Consider the following 21,897-nt stretch of genomic DNA (forward strand, 5'->3'; position numbering starts at 1 on the left):
AGCAGATAAGCAAGATTTAATAAAGTAAATATGTAAGAAGAAAGCTAAAAACAAAAACAAAAAGCAAAAATAGTAAGAGCAATAATCCCTGGCACATAGGAAGCACTATATATTAATCCTGATGTATTTATGTGAAGATAGGTTAGTTTTTAAAAATTCATTCATGAATTAGAATTTACCAAGTGCCTCCTATGTGTAAGGCACTGTTCTAGGATGGTAGAGAAACAGCAGTAAACCTAACGGAAAAAAAATCACTATCTGCATGATGAAGCTTACATTTAACAAACATAGTAAGTAAAATATATAGCATGTTAAATGGTGATAGGGACCTCACATCTATTTTTGGTGTATGACAAGATTTGGCTGGTACAGACAAGGTAGACAGACATGGTGAGGGATTATGTTAAAAAGGAAGTCTGTCATCAGATGACAAGGCACCTCAAATGACATTTTCAAAAGATCTGGACTTCAAGCAACAGGCAAATGGAGAGCCATCAAAGAAGTTAGTGACAGAGAATAACATAACTAGATTTATGTTCAGAACTAAAAGGCTGGTAGGAACATTGAGAATGGATTAAAGAGAGAAGCTGGGTGAGAAGGTGGAAGCAGAAACCAGCTATTAATAGATTCCTATTTAAATGATATACACAAATGAGGGGCCCCAACTAGGGCAGTAACAGTGAAGAGTGCATATCCTGTCCTCTCTACAGATACCCTTTGAGGGGAATGGAAGTATATTCTTACCCTGATAGCACTCCTGTTTGAAAAGAAATTCTTTTCTGGCCCCAGGAGATAAGATGTAGCTAAAATGCCCAGTGTATTTCCAGACAGCATAGAATACATTCCCTTACATTTACATGTGACCTTTTAAAGATACATTATATATTAATTTTGGTACTGAAAAAATTACCTTTGTCATTTAAAAAAACCAACCAAACAAAAATACTATTTTTTTAAAGCTACCGACCAAAAACAAAAGAAAAAAAAGAAAAAGAAACTCTATTACTTTCACTATCCACAGAACAATTCTCCTTAGAAAAAGGATTTAATAAGCAACTAAGTTACCAATTATAAAAAGTCAAAATGTCTTTTAGATACAAAATAATGTACTATTTACCCATCGCTCATTCTCTCCCTTTCTATTCTTGCCAAGTTGTGTTTGCAGTTAAAACATTGGGTGCCACATACACACAAAGGCTCTCAATGCCATGAAAGGATAGTTATTTTAATAATAATAATAATAAAAACAAATGTGTGTATGTGTATATGTGTGTGTGTGTGTGTAAATATATATATATGTATGTATACACACACATACATATATGTATTCTTAATGAAAACCTTCCTCCCTGATCAGACTGGTCATTTCCTTTACTGTGCCATGTAGCTTGCACAAGTTTCTATTATTTTACTTATCACACTGTATTACATATACTTAAATGTTTGTCTCTGATATTAGACTGTCTCCTTGAGGACAGGGCCAACATCTAATTCATCTTTGACTTTAACAGTGTCTGGCAAATAGTAGATGTTCAATAAATTTAATCTGCTGGTTTCTGTGTTTGCAAATGGAAGTAGTATTTTAATTTCAGAGAAAATAAAAACAATTAAATCTGTGGAAGAGAGCATCTTCCCCGACAAAGACAAACAAAAACACATTAATTCACAGCCTCATGAAAGATGGATAGTACCAAACCAAGCTCTTAATCAAAAAGGAGAGTATGGAACTTCAGTGCTAAACACTGACAGGTGAAAAGTCCAATGTGATGACTCTGAGAAATTTGTATGCCCTATCTTGTTTAGGTAGTCCAGTCCATCTTCTTCATCTCTGCTGCCACAAACCTTAGAACACAGATCTGGCACATAATAGACACAATTAAGTATCACTAAAGAGACTGGCTTTTTTTTTGAAAACACAATTCTGTTTTGATAAGTAAACCTAGTTACCAGAATGTTTAGTGCTCAACACTAATAGATATTTAAAAAGACATATGATTTAGTGAACAAACCTACCACAGCCTTGAAACTCAGGACTAACTCATTATCATTAGTAATCCAGCCCACCCTGTCTCCCCAAATTAACCTGAGTGCAATAATTTAAATTACTTTTACTTCAAGATTCTCATTTATGAAATAGAGATTATTATATTTGATCTTCCTTTCAGGAGGTTACACCCAGGAATAAGTCATAAAAATCTAAAGAAATACTATATATACTTACTGTTCCACTTTAACACCAAACAAAAACAGTTTGGTACTGATGACAAGAAAGATGAGTGAAGAATTCAATTCAATAATACCATATCCCATCTGGATAACAATGAATTCAAAAGTTTTCACATGCTATGTGCCAGCCATTCACTGATTGTGATTCTCTTCATAAATCTATTAGATGGAAAGGGACAGATATCTCCATCTAATAGACTTAGGACCTAAGATACAGACCAACCAAGTGACAAGCCCAGGATCACTAGATTCAATTAAACAAATATTTACTGAGCACCTACAACATGTCAGGCACTTTTCTAGACACTTTTATATATACCAATGAATAAAAGAGAAGAGATCCCTAAACCTCTTGGGGCTTACATCCTAGTGAGGGATGGAGGAGTGGATCAAAAACAATGAACAAGTCCTTAAAGGTAAGGAAGATGGAGACTGTGGAGAGCAGAGCAGAGAAGCAGCTGCAGATTTAACAGAGTTTCAAGGGAAGTCTCCCTGAGAAAAGAGATTTGACAAAGACTTGAATGAGATGGGGGTGTTACCATTACCTGGAGGAACCAGACAGAGCAAAAGCCCTTAGGCAAGGAGATTAGGTGGATTCACACTGAAGAAGCTAATTTGGCTGAAGCCAAAGGAGAAAGGCGAAGAGTAGGTGACTGGCATGTTCTTGAACTCTAGGAAAGTTCAACTTACCTAGATCTTTTAAGCAATGACTAAGTATCACAAGGTGTCATTGCAAGATTTTCAGTAGAGAAATGATAGAATCTGACATGCTCTGTTTTAAAAAATCACTGGTGGCTGTGTTCAGAATAGTCCATGGAGGGGCAAGAATAGAAGCGGAGAGACCCAGTGAAGGGCTATCAGAGCCAAACAAGTGAGAAATACTTAGGGGTGATATATATATATATACATATATATACACACACACACACACACACACACACACATATATATCACTTTTAACCACGTTAAGAGGTGGTCAGACTCTAGACATAATTTGAAGGAGTAGCCAACAGGATTTATTGAATGATTAGATACACAGTATGAGAGAAAGGGAGGAATTCAGAATAACACCCAAGTTTTTGGCCTGAACAATGGATAGGATGGAGTTGCCATCAACCGAAGTGGGGAAGCTGCAGATAGAACAGATCTGGGGTGGGAGAATCCAAAGCTCAGTTTGGGCAATGTTAAATTTGAGATGTCTATCAGGCATGCAAGTGGAGATATCTAGTAGGCAGTTGGATACACAAGTATGGAATTCAGGAGAAAGGTCTCACTGAGGGTACAAATTTAGGAAATATCAGCATATAAATAAAGGGTATTTAAGGCCAAGAAGCTGAGTGATAACACCAAACAAATGAGCGTAGATAACAAAAAGAAGAGGATCAAACAGCGGACCCTTGGCACTCAAGGCCAGGTCAGGGAAAAGAAGAGGAACCAGCAAAGGAGAAAAAGAAGGAGGAAACAATGAGATAAGAAGACAACCAAGAAAGTATGAGGTGTCCTGGAAGCTAAGTGAGTGAAGTATTGGGGAAGAGGGGGGAGTGGGAGTGATCATCAACTTTATCAATGGAAGCTAATAGGTCAGATAAAGACTAAGAACTGACCATTGAACTAAACAACACAGAAATCACTAATGATCTTAATGAGAATGGTATGGATTGAAAGGTGGAGGCAATGGCCTTATTGGAGTGGATTTAAGAAAGAATAGGAGAGAAATTAGAGAAAGCAAGTGTAGACAACTCTTTCAAATAGTTTTGCTGCATGGGATACATAAAATTAGGCAGCAATGGGGGGCATAGGAAGACAAGAATAATGGTTTATTGTTTGTTTTTGCTTTATTAAGAAGGAAGAAATAATAGTTTATGTTCTGTTGGAAAGGATCCAGTGGAGTGAAAATTTGATGATATACGTTGAAGAGACTAGAATAACTAGAGTGATATCCTGGAGTAGGTGAGACAGGATGGGATCTAGTGTACTAGTAGCGGGGTTCCATTTAGAAAGGAAAATGGATAGTCCGTCTATGGTAATAGACAGGGAAGCAGAGTATGTAGATAGTGGGTGGGTAGATGGGCAGTGGAAGTCTGTGGAAGTTGTTTACCTTCTTTTTTTTATTATTATCAGAAATGGGGTCTCACTATGTTGCCCAGGCTGAGTACAGTGGCTATTGATAGGCTCGATCATGGTGCACTGCAGCCTTGAACTCCTGGGTTCAAGTGATCTTCCTATTTCAGTCTCCTGAATAGCTGGAACTACAGGCACACACCACTGTGCCTGGCTATTTTCTTATTATTTCAATTTTCCTGGTGGAGTAGGAAGCAAGGTCATCAACTAAAATTGAAGACAGAGGAAAAGGTTTGGGGGATTTGAGAAGACATGAGAAAGTGTTAAAATGGTCATCTGGGAGCACAAAAGTATGAATGAACTTGGAACAGATAATATAATTGTCTGCCAGCATTAAAGGTCTGCTTGAGGTTAACAGCCATGAATTTAAAATGGGACTAGTTAGTTGTGTGGTTTTTTTTCCATCTATATATGGCCACATGGATGTGGGCACAGAGTAGGTGGAGAGTTGGATTTAAATGAGGTAGGGTTTTGCAAGAAAGGGAATGAGGGAGATACAAGGGAATGAGTATAATTACCAACCATGGAATTTAAGACGGGTAAAAAGACGTGTGGGGAAAAGTGAGGGATCAACAGATTGGAGATATTAGTGAGGTCAAAGAATTGTTGGGGTAGGAATTCTAGAGGGAGTAAACTTGGAAATATAGGCAGTAGTGGTCAGGAAGCAAAATGTTTAAGATAGAGATTATGGGAGGAATACAATTTTGATAATAATGTCTAGGAAGGGTTTCCCAATCTCAGCATACTAACATTTTGGACCAGATCATTCCTTGTTGTCAAGGGCTGTCCTGTGCATTGTAGCAGCATCCATGGCCTCTACCCACTCACTAGATGCCAGTGATACCAGACCCCCAGTTGTGACAAACAAAAATGTCTCCAGACATTGTAAAATCACCCCCAAATTCAGAACCACTGATCTAAGGATACGACCAAGTGTTTGAGGTCACTCGAGGACAGAAGATCAAGAACTGAGAGAGAGCCAGGGCAATTGGAAGAATCGTCTATGACTATACTCCAATTGCCAAGAATTCAGACAGCAGTAGTGCTAGAGAGAGTGACAGCGAGCAGGAACCATAAGTCAAAAAAATAAAGCAAATGTCAGTAGGTGACAACAAGCAAGAGGAGTGGGTAATAAAATGTGATGACAAGACTCAAAGCTGAAGCTACATCAGCTTCACAAGAGTGGAAAAGCTGGTACTAGAACTGAGACTCCTTCTCTAGGGCTTTTTTAAATGTCTAGAAGGTGGGCAGACACCTCCACATGATTTCATGTTCAATTAAATTAGACTCACAGAGTCAAAAATAGGGGTCAGTCAAAAACAATTGGCACCATTTCTGACTGCCATATATAACAAACAGCTGAAGGCACATATTTTTGGCTGAATACCATCCTAAAAATAGGATGTAACATCTTGGTTTTTAAAAAATTCTTCATTTTCTTTCTAGTCCTTAAAAGTATTAGACTGACTTTGAATAAAAAAGAAACATCTTTTCTTAAATGACTGCATTTATCTGTTTGCTACAGAGCAATCATAACTAACATTTTCCTTAGATACCAATCAACTTTATCTTCACACAGCTATCAACGAGAATAACAAGACCTTAATATTCAATGGACTGACAGCAATGTCTTCCAACTGTGTGTCACCTGCTCCTCTCGCTGCCACCTGGAAAGACATCATCTAACCAGACTGCAAGCAAATTTAGAGCAAATGCCCAATTTTTATCCCCACCTCCTAAAAGCATATTCACAGGGAAGTGCTTGTTGAAATTAATAGATGTGTCCCCATTATAGAAGCAGCTTCAAGATGGGAGATTCGAACTGTACTGGTGTTTATTAAGTTCTCCCAAATGCACTCTCATTGCAATAATTAAGTCTTTGGGCCACAAAGAAGCTAAACTCACTGAACCTCCACAATCCCATCTGCAGGATTCAATCTTCTTGTGGTTGTACTGAATTTAAATTTCACAATGCATAAACATGAAGCACAAAGATGATGTCAAGGAAACACATGATGTTATCATCCAGTCCTGTTCAATTTTATAGATTACCGAATCTAATATTGAAAGTTCACCTAAAACAAGAGTGAAATCCTTTCAAGTCCCAAAATAGGCACTTGTCAGAGCTCACTAATGGTATAATTATTAGACTTTTACATAGTGCTATTACAATGACTAAGGTATTTTCATGTATTATTTCCAAACTGTATGCTTTCCTGTTAGGAAAAGGAAGACAACAAGATCCTCAGGGTAAGAACCAAGATTTAAATCCCAGCTTTGTCACATATTAGCTGTGTTCTATTACTTAACCTATCTGGTTTCATTTTCTCATTTGTTAAATGAGGATAATAATAACAGTCACTGTGAAGAAAATATTCCCTATAATATACATAGTTCTGACACATAGTAGCTGTTCAATAAATGAACAATAATCCTCTTCTTGTTAACAAACAAAACAAGCATCAGAAAATGGAAATAAGATAACTTATAGTTAGGCCTCTCTTATTGAAAGTCCAACAAAATATTCTGATTTTGTTATAATAAATCATAAAGTTGGGCATACAGCTATTTTAGTCTTTATTTATAACACAAATAAATACAAAGGGATGGTACCTACCTTCCAAACTTTCTTGTTCATCCGATGTATAAGCATCCATCTGACTTTGTTCCCGTAAGAAATGAATAACTGCATAAACTAGGTGCTTGATAGATGACATTTTAGAAGCTAAACACTTTTCCTTGACAAGAAATACGAAAACACTGAGCTCAATTATTTTAAACAGTAAAGAAAGTTATAAATTACAAAGGTAATAAATAACAAGGGTTATAAATTACGTTATAAGTAAAAAAAAAAAGAGGGCAAACACGAGTGTAAAAAATTTTTTTAAGTAAAAAATGAAAAAACTATATTATTTTCCATATTTTCTCTTTTTAAAGAGTCAGGGAGCACCAAAATATTGTTATGGTAATTTATTACATATTTGCATTTATACCCAGTAGTATTATACTATGTTAAATCTTGCTTACATAATTTTTGTTCAAAACATGTATAACATAAGCTTAGACTCTCACTGAATTATCTCACTATATCTTAACAGTATATACGGTACAGAGACAGAAAAGAATAGGGGGACAGATATAGAATCTCCCAAAGGCCTCAGCACTAAGTTCAGAGAGATTTCATATGCTGACTAGAAGGTGATCGACACCAAACATCTTCCTCTATTTCATGAGATTAAAAAATATATTAAATAATTTACACTGCACCTACTTTTGTAGGTGGAGAGTTATTTGATGAGGAAACACATTCAAGAAAGGTTGTTTAACTGTTGTGTCGTTCTTAATAAAAATGGCATTTTATTTAATCAACAGACGGGTCAGGAAATCACTGCCTAAGTCGATGGATACTACCAACCGGCCAGCGCTCCCTGCAGTAGCTGTGCTCTCGTGGACAAGCTGGAAGCTCCCGGTCATGTTCATTCACATGGAATACTATCGCATCCAAACAGTGGCGCAGGGCCAGCCGGCATTAATGGCTTATTTCCACTAAATCGCATCATCCATCTGTTCCCCAGGTTCCCTAATTCAAAGCCAGGGTGTGGTACCCGCCACTAGAATGTTTATTATTTATGCACTTATTTTAAAGGCGATCTCAGCCCCTAGGCCATGGGGTTACAAGCACTAAATAAGCCTCCAGGGCAGAGAGTGAAAACAGAATGGGGGAGCGGGGGAGAAGGGGTCGGAGGAGAAAGGAGATGTCCAGCCTTCTCCTCTTTCCACTCTCCAGAGCACATCGACCTCCCTCTCCCTGCCTTCCTCCCTCCCGTACCCGGGCGTCGCCTGGGCCCTGACCCGGCTTGCAGCGGGGGCGCGGGGCAGGCCTCCGTCCGGGGCGGCGGGGACGCACCCTTCACAGTGGAAGCCCCTTACCAGGCAAGAGGACGCGAGACGACGGCCGAGGGCGCGCGGGCGTCGGAAGTCAGTCCGCCGGCCCCTTGCTCCTCAGGACTGGAGCTGGCTCGGATCGCAGCACTGGCGGCGGCCGCCCAAACTTCCCCGGCTCCCACGCCGCCTCCCCCTCAGCCCACTCAGCTGCGCACTCCTCTCCGCCCGCTGGGTCTCGCCAGAACCGCCCCTGGGCCGGCGCAGGACGCGCGGGGCGGGGCCGGCGCGGGGCGGGGCCAGAGTGGGGCGGGGCCGGCGCGGGGCTGCCGCACGTGGGAGGGCGCTGGCGGGTTCCGCGGCCGTGGTCTCCTCAGCAAGGCCGACTCCGCCGCCCGCGTCGTCCACCTCCGAGCCGAAGGATTGCGCGCCCGCCGCCGCCGGCTTCTCGGCGCTCCCATGATCGCCCGGTGCCTTTCGGCTGTGCGAGGCCTCCACAGGTACCTCCCGTGCGCGGGTTAACCTTGACCGTGGGCAGGGCGGGGTCTGCTGCCCCTGAGTGCCATGCACCCCGACCTAGCCCTTCCCTGCTGCACCCCAAGGCGCTTCTGGGATCCTCTCTCTCTCCTCGCGGCCTGCTGGTCGACCCCTCAGGGACACCTGGCGCGGCCGCCTGGGGCCACTTTCCCTCCTCCGCTCCCTCGGGAGGGTATCCATTCCCCTTTGTTTGGGACTGCCTCAGCCGCAGTCAGCCGGGCCAGAAAGAGTGCGGAAAGATAGTTCCGGTAAGAAAACCATTTCACGCTTGCCGCCGTCCAGAACTGCAGAGCTGGCGTTAAAAGTGCCGCAGCTGTAGACTGAGGAATTAACAATTCTCCTTTGCCCCTCGCACAGTTCATTAGCATTCCAATCCTTTAACATCCACTCGAGATGAAACCTCTTTGGTTTTGTTGCTTATTTCCGTCCATGCTTTCTAAATTTTTCTTTTCCTCCTCCCCATTAAAAATACATTCTGTCTCTTGCTAGGGCAAATTGACTTGGCCCAAAATGGAGAAATTATTGCTTGGACACGGCTTTGGGCAGCCTCAGCTGCTGTTTTGGATTGCTTCCTAGTTCTCTAACCACACCCCTCTGCAACAGACCACTAGCAGGATGGTGAGAGAAATTCTTTGCACGGATGCACGGCTTTTCCGAAACAATGCCGCCACCATCCCCATTCTCAAATCTGCCTAGAACTGTAAATCCAAATTAACATTCAACAGAAAAAAAGCAGTGTGTTTTTCTTGTTAGCTATCTACAAACTACTGTGGAACATATCAACATTTAAGCATTTTAACAGTTTTGTACATTACCAATCGTGGTTGGAGCTTTGTGTTGCTCAGTCCTTACGGTTAAGGTGCGTCCAGAGGACAATAGTAATTATAAAGAGTTAATGTGGTGATTGTGACCATATCCCAGGCTGTCTTTTTGTGCTAGTCTCCACGCTGCAAGTGATGTAGCTGTCAAATGAAGCTATACCAATAAACGAAGATCTTCACACAATACCAGGGTGAGAAGAGACAATAAATCTTCATATAAGACAGCAGTTCTCAAACTTTTTAATCTGAGCACCCCTTTGCCTTTCAGAAATTACTGAGGACCTGAGAGCTCTGTTTATATGGGTTCTACCTGTCCATATTTATCATATTAGAGATTAAAGCTGGGAAATGTTTAAAGTATTAATTTACAAAATAGCGATAAATGCACTACATGCATAAATAACATGTTTAATGAAAAATAATTATTTTCCACCCCCAAAACAGTGGGAAGAATGGCATTGTTTTTGTTCTCCTTTTAAACTTTTTTTTTGCTTCTTATTGTGGTAAAATACAACAAAATTTACCATTTTAATAATTTTAAAGTTTACGATTCATTATCACTAAGTGATTCACATTGTTGTGCAACCATCACCACTGTCTGTCTCCAGAACTTTTTTATCACCACAAACTGAAACTTTGTGTCTATTACACAATAACTCCCCATTCATTAACTTCTCCCTCAAACCCTGTTAACTGTTACATCTTTATTTCTCTATGAGTTTGACTATTCCAAATACCTTACATAAGTGGAATCATATATTTGTCTTTTTGAATCTGATTTATTTCACCTAGCAGATGTTTTTAAGATTTATCCATGTTGGAGCATGTGTCAGAATTTCCTTCCTTTTTAAGGCTAAATAATATTCCACTGTATGTATATACCAAATTTTGTTTATTCATTCATTTGTCAATGGACAGTTGGGTTGCTTCCACCTTTTGGCTATTGTGAATACTACTGTGATCATTGGTGTGCATGTATCTGTTTGAGTCCCTGCTTTTAATTATTTGGGATACCATATATGCCTATAAGTGGAAATTGATGAATCATATGGTAATATTATGTTTTAATTTTTGAAGAACCATCATAATATTTTCCACAGTGATTCTGCCCATTTTTATATTCCCACTGGCAATGTACAACAATTCCAGTTTCTCCACATCTTCACTAACACTTATTTTCTGGTTTTGATAATTGTTCTAAGAATGACGTTGTTTTGCATTTTGCAAAACTAATGTGACTTAATAGAAGATAGCTGGATTCTTCTGCATTTAATCTGTTCCACAGTTTTTTGTTTGTTTGAAGAGGCAAGTCTCTATCAGTCAGACTACAGTGCGGTGTCATGATCATAGCTCGCTGTAACCTCAAACTCATGGACTCAAGTCATCCTTCTGCCTCAGCCTCCTGGATAGCTAGGAATACAGGCATACACCACCATGGCTGGCTAATTTTTTTTTAAATTTTTTGTAGAGACAGGGTCTCGCTATGTTGCCCAGGCTGATTTCGAGCCCTTGGCCTCAAGCAATTCTCCCTCCTTTGCCTCCCAAAGTTCTGGGACTATAGGCATGAGCCACCATGCCTGGCTCTTGTTGCACTGTTTTATTTGGGTTTAGGAAAATTAAGAAAATCCCACCTCACACTCATGTGTAGTTGGAAAGAGAGAAATATTTTAATAGCTTTTAAAAGATAATGATGGATATTCTTTGATGTCACACCGAAGTTTGACAAAGGGTAGTTTTTTAAAGGTTAGTTGCAAAGTAGAATCTGAAACTATATCAGTGTGCTTTTCTTACTCTGTTACATTAAAATCTATTAGTGTATCTTACACTTTGAGTGGATCTTCTATCTGTGCATGGTTTTGTAACATCAAGTATAGGTCATTTGGAAATCAGTGGTTCACTGTGTTATACAAGTCTTCTTAATGTTGACATTTCATTATACATTATCAAACAATCGCATTCCTTAATGTCCTCATCCATCTTATCAGAAGTCCTCATGTATTAGGAAGCTGTCAAGCTCACAGTGGCAGTTATGATTTTCCAAAATTCTAATTTTCACTTAAAAGCTAGAATTTTATTATTGGCAACACATACTGTCAGTTGTTTTCCTTAAAGTGACATTTTTGACAGAATTTCTGCCAAATACTTACATCTGAATAACCCTGGTTTGTCTGTCAGTAGTTTTTTCCATTATGTTCCATGGAAAAAGCATCTATTTCAGCTCACAATTATTCAATCAGTTGCCCAAATGCTTTGGAGCAACCAAATCCTCTAGACAAACATCGCACTCAGGTATGTAGCAGAGCGCTTTATGCATACTTTGCCACATAAACACAGACACACACTCAATGGCTAAGATTTAATAAAATCATAATTTTTACTGTTTCATCAAGGACATTCTAAAGTGAAATTGACATTATTTTTACCATAAGTGCAGGACAATGAAGATTACAACTACTAGTACAGTTTGGTGACCTGCCTTGATTTGTTTTAAGGTGCCAACAATTTATCCACCATTGCTTTTTAACAAATGTCCATAAAGTGACAAAGATAAATAATGTCTTACTATCATTATGAAAGATTTTTAACCTCACAGAGTCTTTGAAAGGTTCTCAGGGACCCCTCCCCATACCTGTACCCGCAAGGTTTGTGGAGCACATTTTCAGAACTGCTGATATGTAGTATCCAGATTCTTTGTTTATGCATGGAAGAAAATAAGTTTATAAAAAGCCATACAATTGTTATCTTGTTAGAAACTACCATAAATTTATCAACTACTTTGTTACTTAAGGGCATATGTTACAGTTAATCATCATATACAGTAGTAGTCCTTAACTTAGGGCTTAAGTGACTTAATCACACAATTTGCTGTTTGTTTCAAAATCTGTATCCTCCAAAAACATTTAATAAATACTAGACAACATGTGTTCTCCTGATATGTTTTTTGTGCCTGTATGACACTTGGGAGTTCCTTTTGCTATTATAGGAGTAACCAGGCTTTTGCTTAACTAACCTATAGTTTCCCTTGGGTTTTCCTGTTGGCAGTGTTGCTATACCCCCTTCCCAAGGCCAGGTTGGCAGCCAGGATCGTTGATGGAGTATTAAGCTAATTTCTTGGGAATAAATGGATTGGGATTCTGGAGACTGGATTGTAGTTGTTCGACTCATTTTGTGACCTTAAGTAAATTGCTGCCTTGGACCTCTCTTAGGTTCCTTATTTGTAAAATGAAAAGAGCTATACTAAATGATGTCTGAGGGTCTTTTTTTTTTAACTCTATATTTCTGTAGCAATTGAACCAGGAGAATTCCCCCTCCTACCTTAGCCAGATTACAGCATGTGAGCCAGGCAAAATCTAATGTGTGTTATAGAATGGAGGGACGAGTGACATGGTCAATAAAACAAATGAAAAGGCTGATTCAACAGTAAGTATTTAGCCAAAGTGATAGCTGTGATAGCCCTAGTTTCCTCTTTCGATTAAAAAAGATGGTTTTAGTCTGGGAGCGGTGGAAAAAAAAATAAAAAAGATAGTTTGACTTTTAAAATTATGACAGCAATGTATGTTGATTATTGGAAACTTAGAAAATAACAAGCAAAAAATATTAAAAATATATATAGTCCACCTATCCAGAAGAGCCAATTATTAACAGCTAAACTCTGGGAATACAGCTGTGGGCAAGACAGAAACTAGCCCTGTGCTTATGGGTTTATGTCCTCACTCTAATCATGGAGTCAAAGGATAAACGAATAAATCTTTAAAATAGGTAGATTATGAAAGGTGCTGTCAATATCAGCTTAGCTTGCTCTTCCTCAGGGTGAACTTACCTAACCCCTACTAAATTCAGTTCCTATGAATCCTATAAGTACTTTCATAACACACACATTATTATTGATTAGCATTTGTCTTCCCCGACAGTTGAAAAGCTTTCTGAGATCAGGAGCCTATTGTTCATTTCAGTACTTCCACTACTTAGTATGGTATCGTTACGTAATAGAAGCTAAGTAAATATATACATTGAATGGATGGGTGAAAAGATACCATCAATAATAATAACTGGAATTCAGTGTTCACTGCTGATATCTTAGGAGTGTAGGCCTAGACTTGGCATTTTGATATTGACAATTACAGGTATAATTGTCAGAAGAAAGTAGATATTTAAAACCCTATATGAAGTAGCTGGATGCAAATTTCTGTATGCAAAAATCCAGTTGTCTATGTGTGTTAAGAAAACCAATATAACCTAGTTGTGTTTTCAGAAATTACAGTGTGGAGTAATATGCAATAGGAAGCTAACCTGAAAGTTAGCTGTACTTAACCAGCAAATACGTAGGAATTTTGAGTGTACACTTAGGTAGGTATGAGGCAGAGTAGAAGCCATGTATTAAAAGGCATAAACTTTTAATATTCCTTTGTCCTGACTGGGAGCATTCAAACAGTTACTTGGTGCCTTACAGACCCATCTGGTAGATCTGCAGAGTAATAATTAATTAATGAATACTCTGGGAGCAAAGCTTTTCTAAATATGTTGGCCTGGATATGAAAGAAATTGAAGGAGGTGCTTATCTCTGAAATACTGGGCCAGAAGCAATCAAGCTGAGGAGGAACAAAGCAAACTTCTCATGGGTGGGTCTGGGGTCTTCTCAGGGCAGGGAAGCCAGACTCTCTGGACATACATGACTTGGGAGTTACTTGGGACAGGGGAAACACACATCACTGGGCAGGGCATAATCCTGAGAGAAGCAGACATACTTGTTGGTCACACTAAGAAAATAGCAATATGCAGCTTGTCCTACTTGGTAGAAGCCATGATGGTGAATTCATATCCTGGAATGCATCATATGCCTGCTGTATTAAATTTAGCATCCTGTGCCTTAAGTACTGTGCTCTCCTAACTGCACAGAAGTAACTGAACAGAAATAAAAACATGAAAAACTTTCTTAGAATGACAAAAAGGGCTTGTTGGGTGCAGTGGCTCATGCCTGAAATCCTAGTACTTTGGGAAGCTGAGGCGGGAGGATTGTTTGAGGCCAGGAGTTCAAGACCAGACTGAACAAGAGCAAGACCCGGTCTCTACAAAAAATAGAAAAATTAGCTGGGCATGGTAGTGCATACCTGTAGTCCCAGCTACTCTAGAAGCTGAGGTAGAAGAATTGCTTGAGCCCAGGAGTTTGATTGCAGTGAGCTATGATGGCACCACTGCACTCTAGCCCAGGCGACAGAGCAAGATGCCATCTAAAAAAAAAAAGACAAAAAGGGGCCCAAGGCTACTCAGGAAGTTGTATAACTGCTCATCAAAAATGTTTTTAGTAAACTGAAAAATTATAAAGTTATAGAAATGATGGGTAGTGGAATATGGTTGCTTAAAACCTATTAATACGTATAAGCTTCAAATCTTCATTCACTCATGCTACAAACATTAGCTGAGTGCAGTTACTGTATGGAAGGGACTGTGCTAAATATGAGAATAGATGTATTAAAAAAAACTTAGATCCTATTTGCTAGGCACTTAGGTTGGTATTATTTGCTTGCAGAAATTTATTGTATACTCTTTTTTTTTTTTACCAAAATTAATTTGTGACTGCTTACCTGAAATATATAAGGATTAACAAAATAATATAAAGGGAAAAGAATATTAGACAAAAATTTAAAAGGAACATTAGAGTCAGTCTAGTTGCTTTAATTGGGTCCAGAATTTTACTATGAGCTTTCTGGCAATAAGGGCAAAGGGAAAACATATGGTTAAGAATTGTCAGGAACAAAGTTTTTCCTAGTACTTTTTGTGAAATAAATTTATCATGTGGATGCAATATATTGAGGGAATTGAGTAATACAATGAATAATAGCCTCAAGAACACTACTTAACATAGTAAATATGGACGTATTATAGGTTTCATAGGGCTATTTCTTATTTCAACATTTGTTAAAAGGCCAAGGCAATACAGCCTAGTAAGGATGATAAGGCACTTACACAAATAATCAAAATACAAGGGACAAGTTGATAAGTACCACAGAGGGTAATGAAGAAATTGCTGTGGGAGTTCAGGGGAGAAGAGAATACTTCCGGGACATAATTTATGTGTTGCAGCTGGGCCTTGTAGGATGGTAGGATTTGGAAGTGTAAAGATCAGGAAGAGGGTGTTCTCTCCCCCTGCGCACCCCTCCCAACTATTTGAACTTTTACCAGAACTTAAAAATAGCACATTAAGCTGAGTGCCCAAGCAAAGGTGCCCAAAGCTAAACCAAAGGAATGTGCTGTGGGCTTTAAAGACAGACCTGGGTTCAAATCCTTGTGTAGTCTCACTAAGCCTGTTTCTTCAATCCTAAAGTAGAGAAAACATTAAATACTTCCCATGATTTCTGTAGACTGCAGGAATTAATGTATGAAAACACCTAGGACAGTTCTTGATGCCAAGTAGGTACATAGTAAATTATAATTTCCTCCCTTCCATTCAAGGTAGAAAAAAGTATTCCTAAGGACCTAGATAATTAAGAACTGGCTGTATGTGGCTATTAAAAGTCACAAATGCTTTATCAGTGACTATGTATATATAGCTGATGTAGCGATAAAATTTTCAGGTGACTCTAAAATCTACATAAGGGTAGAAAATTAAAGTTCCACAGGACCTTTATTCACTAGAACACCAGTCTAATAAGATGATTCGTACTAGTATTAAACACGAAGTCTTGTATTTAAGCTAAGCAAATCACCTATATAAGAGCAGGATAACATGAAGCAGCACCTAGAAAAAAACTTAGTGTTTCCAGGTTCAGTATGAATTAACAGATTGATGTGGCTGCCAGAGAACAGGACAGGAAAGACTCACTGATCAGATGACTTGGTTGTAGTTGCCAAATCCAGTGGATGCTTTCCAGTCCTAACCTGACTTGGGTTCCGTGTAACATTTATACTGTTGGCCCTACCTTCTGTAACTTCCAGAGCAACAAATTCCTAATTTTCCTTTCTTCTGCGCATTCTTCAAATTCCTTCTAAGCTTCTTTTTCCTAACACCTGCCCCTCCAGTGCTGGCTTTTCTTAAGTTTCTGTTCTCAACTTCTGCTGCAAATCTCTTTTCTATCTCCTTTCCTTTAGCCTGTGTACATGCTCAAGCCTTTTCCATACACCCTCCAGTATGAAACCTTCCCTCAATCCAGTTACTGTGCAGTCTTTTCCTTTGTCTGCTTTTTAGACTCCTCCGCTGTTCTATAGATGGTTCAGTCTATTCTAAGAATTGTACATTTGAAGACATCTAGATCTTTGTCTCCCAACCAGAGCCCTCTCCTAATCTTCAGGTTCACGTATCCTGTTGTGAAATCACCACACTTTCCCACCCTGGCATGTCTTGCATGTGCTCAAAAATCAACATCTGAAATTTCCCTGGTAATACTTCCCCAAACTTGATCTTGTTGCTCTTGAATTTTCTACTACCTGGTGGTAAACTTACTACATTTTGTCAGTGTTACTACCTTCCACCCTCTCACCCAAACTAGAAACTTGGTGACATCTTATCTTTTACCAAGTCCTGCCAGTTTTACCTCTTGAATGTTTTTTGAATCTGTTATTTTGTGTCCCACAACTACCACCACTTTGAACTCTCAGTGTTCCTCTGGATTACGGCAGCCTCCTAACTGGTTTTTGCCCCCTGTAATTGACCTTCTATGCCTCCCAGCTACCAGAGTGCCTAGGTAAAATACAGATCTCACCCTCTCACTGCAGGTTCTCTATTGCCTACTATAGAAAGTTGAAGCTCTCTAGCATGACATAGAAAGATCCCACAGAATCTTGCCAATCAGCCCTTCCAGCCTTGTCTCTGCCCAGTTCCCACTTCTAAATTCCAAATTGGTTGTAATTCCTATAACCCTATGCCAGTGATTGAACCTGGGCCTTTGCTAGTCCACTCTTCCAGATTTGTTCTCATGATTCGCCACCCACCCCACTCCAACTTTTCCTGGATAAATCATGTTCATACCCCTCTCCAAGAAGCTTTCTCTGACTCCCCAGTCTGTGTTGAGTGTTGTTCCTCTATCAAGCCATAACCTCTTGTATGTTAAGTTTACATTACATTTACAACACTATATGTAATGTTATTATCTATGTGTGATATATATAAGTGATCAATAAATATTTGCTAAATGAAGTCTAATGTGTTTCTTTGCCATACTAGCCAGTAAGTTCCTTGAGGCTTTAAAAAATGAGTATCTTTTATCTTTAGCAACTAGCTCTGTGCTTATTACTTTTACCTGCACTCCTGATGTCTGCTGTGTATCTCCACTTGGATATCTCACCAGCATTATAAACTCAATAGATGTAAATCTGAATACATGAAAGCTCCTGTTTCCCCCAGTCTTCTCACCACCTCCCCCCAAAAAAGAGAAAGAAACAGTCTAACAAGCTTCTCTTGCTTCCTCTAGCTTGATGACTGGCACTATCACTCATCTCCATGCAGAGCAGAAACATGGTCATCATCTTAGACTCCGCCCTCCTGCCACCCACACTCCATCAAGTCACGTAGGCGCTGCTGTAGAAAGTGGGATCAGACTAGATGACCTCCAGTTCTAAAATTCTGTTATTCTTTTGGTAACCAAAAGTTTGGCTTGTAACATAATTAGAATAATATAACACTTTTAGGTTGAAAGAGGAAGCTTAGTAAATAGCTCTGGCTCTGGAATGCGATAGTTCACAGCTCAGATCTGGCACTTAGCTGTGTGACTTGGGAGCGATTAACTCACCCTTTCTCTCTCCACCTCAGTTTCTTTGTCTGTAAAGTAAGGAGTAAATAACAGAATGGATAGAAAACAAAGCAGTGTATGGGCATAATAAGTATTTCATAAGTAAATAAATGACCTTGTATTGTATTTAAGTAGGTGCTTTTTTTTTTTTTTTTTGGTTTCAATATGACTTCCAAATCTAAAGGACCTAAGGTTAGTAATTATTCATCTTCCATCTTTGTCAGGATATTAAAAAAAGAAAAGCGGCCTTTTATTGGTGAGGAAGCTCTCTTCCCTACTGTTTAAGAGTAGTCTTTTGATATGTAGATGGTCAGACAATTTGAAATCATTTTTATCATCTTGAGGTAAAATTTGCTAAATATCTACATGTACTACAGGGTGTTACTGTTTTTTTTTTCGTTTCTCTGGCAGACTGTTGATAACATTCTTACTTAAGTAATGACAGTTGGTAGCTTCTATGGTTTGCTGTGCCAGACCAACAGGGACGTCAGGACACAGCATGGGTCAACATGGTGCCATAAAGGCCATGGCCCCTGATCGTGTCCTTTCCTGTCTCTGAAAAAGGACAGGAGAACATAAAGACAAGTTTCAGGCACTGATGCTGTGTGCAGTTCATAGCTGTGGGCAACTTAAAGAGATGACAGAAATGCCCAAGTGATAGTGTGATTGGCTATATAGTATAGTATTTAACAGCATCGACTCAGGAGCAAGACTGCGTGGGTTATTAGCCATTTCTAGTTAAGTTTTTTAACCTCTCTGTGCCTCAGTTTTATCTTTGAAAGTGAGCATGATAATAGGGTTTATGCCATAGAATTGTTGGAAAGATTAAATGAGTTAGCATATGTAAAGCACTTAGAACAGTGCTTGCTACATAAATGTTTGACATTACCATGGTGGTGGAATTGGTGGTTCACAGTGTCCAAGCAGCAGCTAAAAGGCTTATCTGTTAACTAAATGAAGTAGCATGCCAGCTGATTGCAACATTCAAAGTTGCCAACCTCAAGTTTTAGATACACTAGAAACTGTTATTATCTGAATCTTTTCTAACAATCTGTTTCTAATATAACATTCATTATATCTGCAGTAAAGTAAATTGCTTAAGTCTGGGCCTATAGTTACTTGTGATTTTACATCACTGGGCTTCCCCCTAAAGTTAAGGATTTGGACTAATTGATTTCTAAAACCCTTTCCAACTGAATTTTTATGGATCCTCATTTATTGGTCAAATGTATTTTTTCTTACTTGTACTCTGGGATTTCATTTCCCTCTTTTCTCCATTTATTATCCCTGTCAATATGCTTATATGCATGAGTGTTTTAATGCTGAATTCATACAGTTTTCAGATCCCATGTTTGGATTTAGAATAACTAGAGCTAGGTACATGAACAGTTATTAAATACATTTTAAAACTTTTTATTATGTAAATTTTCAATCATAAACAAAACCAGTTATATAATGAACCTCCACATCACCAAGCTTCAAAATTGTCAGCTCATGCCAATCTTTTTTATATACTGCTGCTTCCCTTCAATTATTTTGAAATACAGCACTTTATTATTTTAATCATTAAGTATTTCAGTATATAGCTCAAAGAGATAAAGTGTTTTATCTTCTTTATGTTTAAATAAATTTATTTTTTTAATTGGAAGATAAAATTGGAAGTATTGTGTACAACATGATGTTTTGAAGTATGTATACAATGTGGAATGACCAAATCTAGCTAATTAACATATGCATTGCCTCACATAGTTATTTTTGTGGTGAGAACACTTTATATCCACTCTCAGCATTTTTTAAGACTACAATATATGGGGATGGGGTGTGGGCAGGGAAAGGGGAGATGTTGGTCAAAGGGTTTCAGTTTCAGTTAGGAGGAATAGTTTTTGGTGATCTATTACATAGCACAATGACTATAATAATAATAATATATTGTATATTTCAAAATAGGTAAAAGAATGAATTTTAAATGTTCTCACCACAAAGAAACATTACATATTTAAGGTGATGAATATTTTAGTTAGCCTGATTTGATCATTCTACAATGTATACATCTATCAAAACATCACATTGTACCCCATATATATATACTATTAGTATTATTTAGAAACAAAATAAAACTTAAACAGAATACAATATATTAACTATAATCACCATATTGTATAATAGATCTCTTTAATTTATACCCCTTTTCCCTGACTCCAACCAATCCAGCCCCTGGTAACCAGCATTCTGCTTTCTACAGTATGAGATCAACTCTTTTAGATTCTACATATAGGGGAGATCATGCAATATTTGTCTTTCTGTTCCTGGCTTATTTTAGTTAACATAATGTCCTCCAGATTCATCCATATTGTCACAAATGACAGGATTTCCTTCTTTTTATGGCTGAATAATATTTCACTGTGTGTATATACATTTTCTTTATCCTTTCATCCATTGATGGACATATAAGTTGATTCCACATCTTGCCTATTGAGAATAACACTGCAATGAACATGGACCTGAGAGTACAAATATGTCTTCAACATACTGATTTCATTTTTAAAAATTTATATATACCTAATAGTGGTATTGTTGGATCATATAGTAGTTCTGTTTTCTATTTTTAAGTTTCAAAGAGCCTCCATACTATTTTCTATAATGGCTCTACTAATTTACATTCCCACCAACACTGTGTGAGTGTTCCCTTTTTGCCACATCTTTTCTTTTTTTTTTTTTTTGGAGACCGAGTCTCACTCCATTACCCAGGCTAGAGTATAGTTGCATCATCATAGCTCACTGCAGCAGCCTCCAACTCCTGGGCTCAGGTGATCCTCCTGCCTCAGCCTCCCAAGTAGCTAGGACTACAGGTGGGTATCACCATGCCTGGCTGATTTTTTTTATTTTTTGTGGAGACAGGGTCTTGCTATTGCCCAGGCTGATCTCAAACTCCTGTCCTCAAATGATCCTTTTTGCCTCCCAAAGTACTGGTATTACAGGTATAAGCCACTGCACCCAGCCTATCTTTTCTTTTTGATAATGGCTTTTCTAACTAGTGTGAGGTGATAGTTTATTATGGTTTTAATTTGTATTTCCCAGCTGTTGATGTTAAGCATTTTTTCATATACCTGTTGGCCATTTATATGTCGTTCTTTGAGAAATGTATATTCAGGTCCTTTGCCCACTTTTTGATTTGGTTATTTGTTTTCTTGCCATTGAGTTGACTGAGTTACTTATATATTTTGTATATTAACCCCTTATCTGATGTATAGTTTGCAAATATTTTCTCCTATTCTGTAAGCTTTCTCTTCATTCTGTCAGTTATTTCCTTTGCTGTGCTTTTTGAGTTTGATGTAATACCATTTGTCTATTTTTGCTTTTGTTGCCTGTGCTTTTGGGGTTATATCCAAAAAATTACTGCCAAGACCAATGTCATGGAGCTTTTCCCCTGTATTTTCTGTCTTAGTTCATCTTCTGTTATATAATTGAATACCTGAGACTGAGCAGTTTATAAAGAAAAGGAATTTAGTTTTTTAGTTCTGGAACCTAGGAAGTCCAAGGTCAGGGGGCTGCATCTGGTGAGGGCGTTCTTACTACATCATAACATG

General features: G+C 38.5%; 2 protein-coding genes across 3 annotated transcripts in view; one reads left to right on the forward strand and one right to left on the reverse strand.

Moving 5' to 3' along the window:
• The window catches only part of SGTB (small glutamine rich tetratricopeptide repeat co-chaperone beta), a 44,737-nt gene extending 36,265 nt beyond the window's left edge, over positions 1-8,472 (reverse strand). Inside the window, exons 1-2 of one of the 2 annotated variants that reach the window (XM_045565617.1) lie at positions 8,278-8,472; positions 6,965-7,085 (exon numbers count right to left, since the gene is read on the reverse strand). In XM_045565617.1, the coding sequence (XP_045421573.1) occupies positions 6,965-7,064 (100 nt within the window). In that variant the 5' untranslated portion in view covers positions 7,065-7,085; positions 8,278-8,472. The remainder of the gene's footprint in view (positions 1-6,964; positions 7,086-8,277) is intronic. The other variant, XM_045565618.1, reaches the window with a different exon arrangement.
• A 77-nt stretch (positions 8,473-8,549) lies between these two features.
• Positions 8,550-21,897, forward strand: part of NLN (neurolysin) — an 84,346-nt gene continuing 70,998 nt past the window's right edge. Inside the window, exon 1 of the mRNA XM_045565836.1 lies at positions 8,550-8,729. Within this exon, the coding sequence (XP_045421792.1) occupies positions 8,689-8,729 (41 nt within the window). The 5' untranslated portion in view covers positions 8,550-8,688. The remainder of the gene's footprint in view (positions 8,730-21,897) is intronic.

Source organism: Lemur catta, chromosome 12 (genome assembly GCF_020740605.2).
Source record: "Lemur catta isolate mLemCat1 chromosome 12, mLemCat1.pri, whole genome shotgun sequence".
Taxonomy (NCBI): Eukaryota; Metazoa; Chordata; class Mammalia; order Primates; family Lemuridae; genus Lemur; species Lemur catta.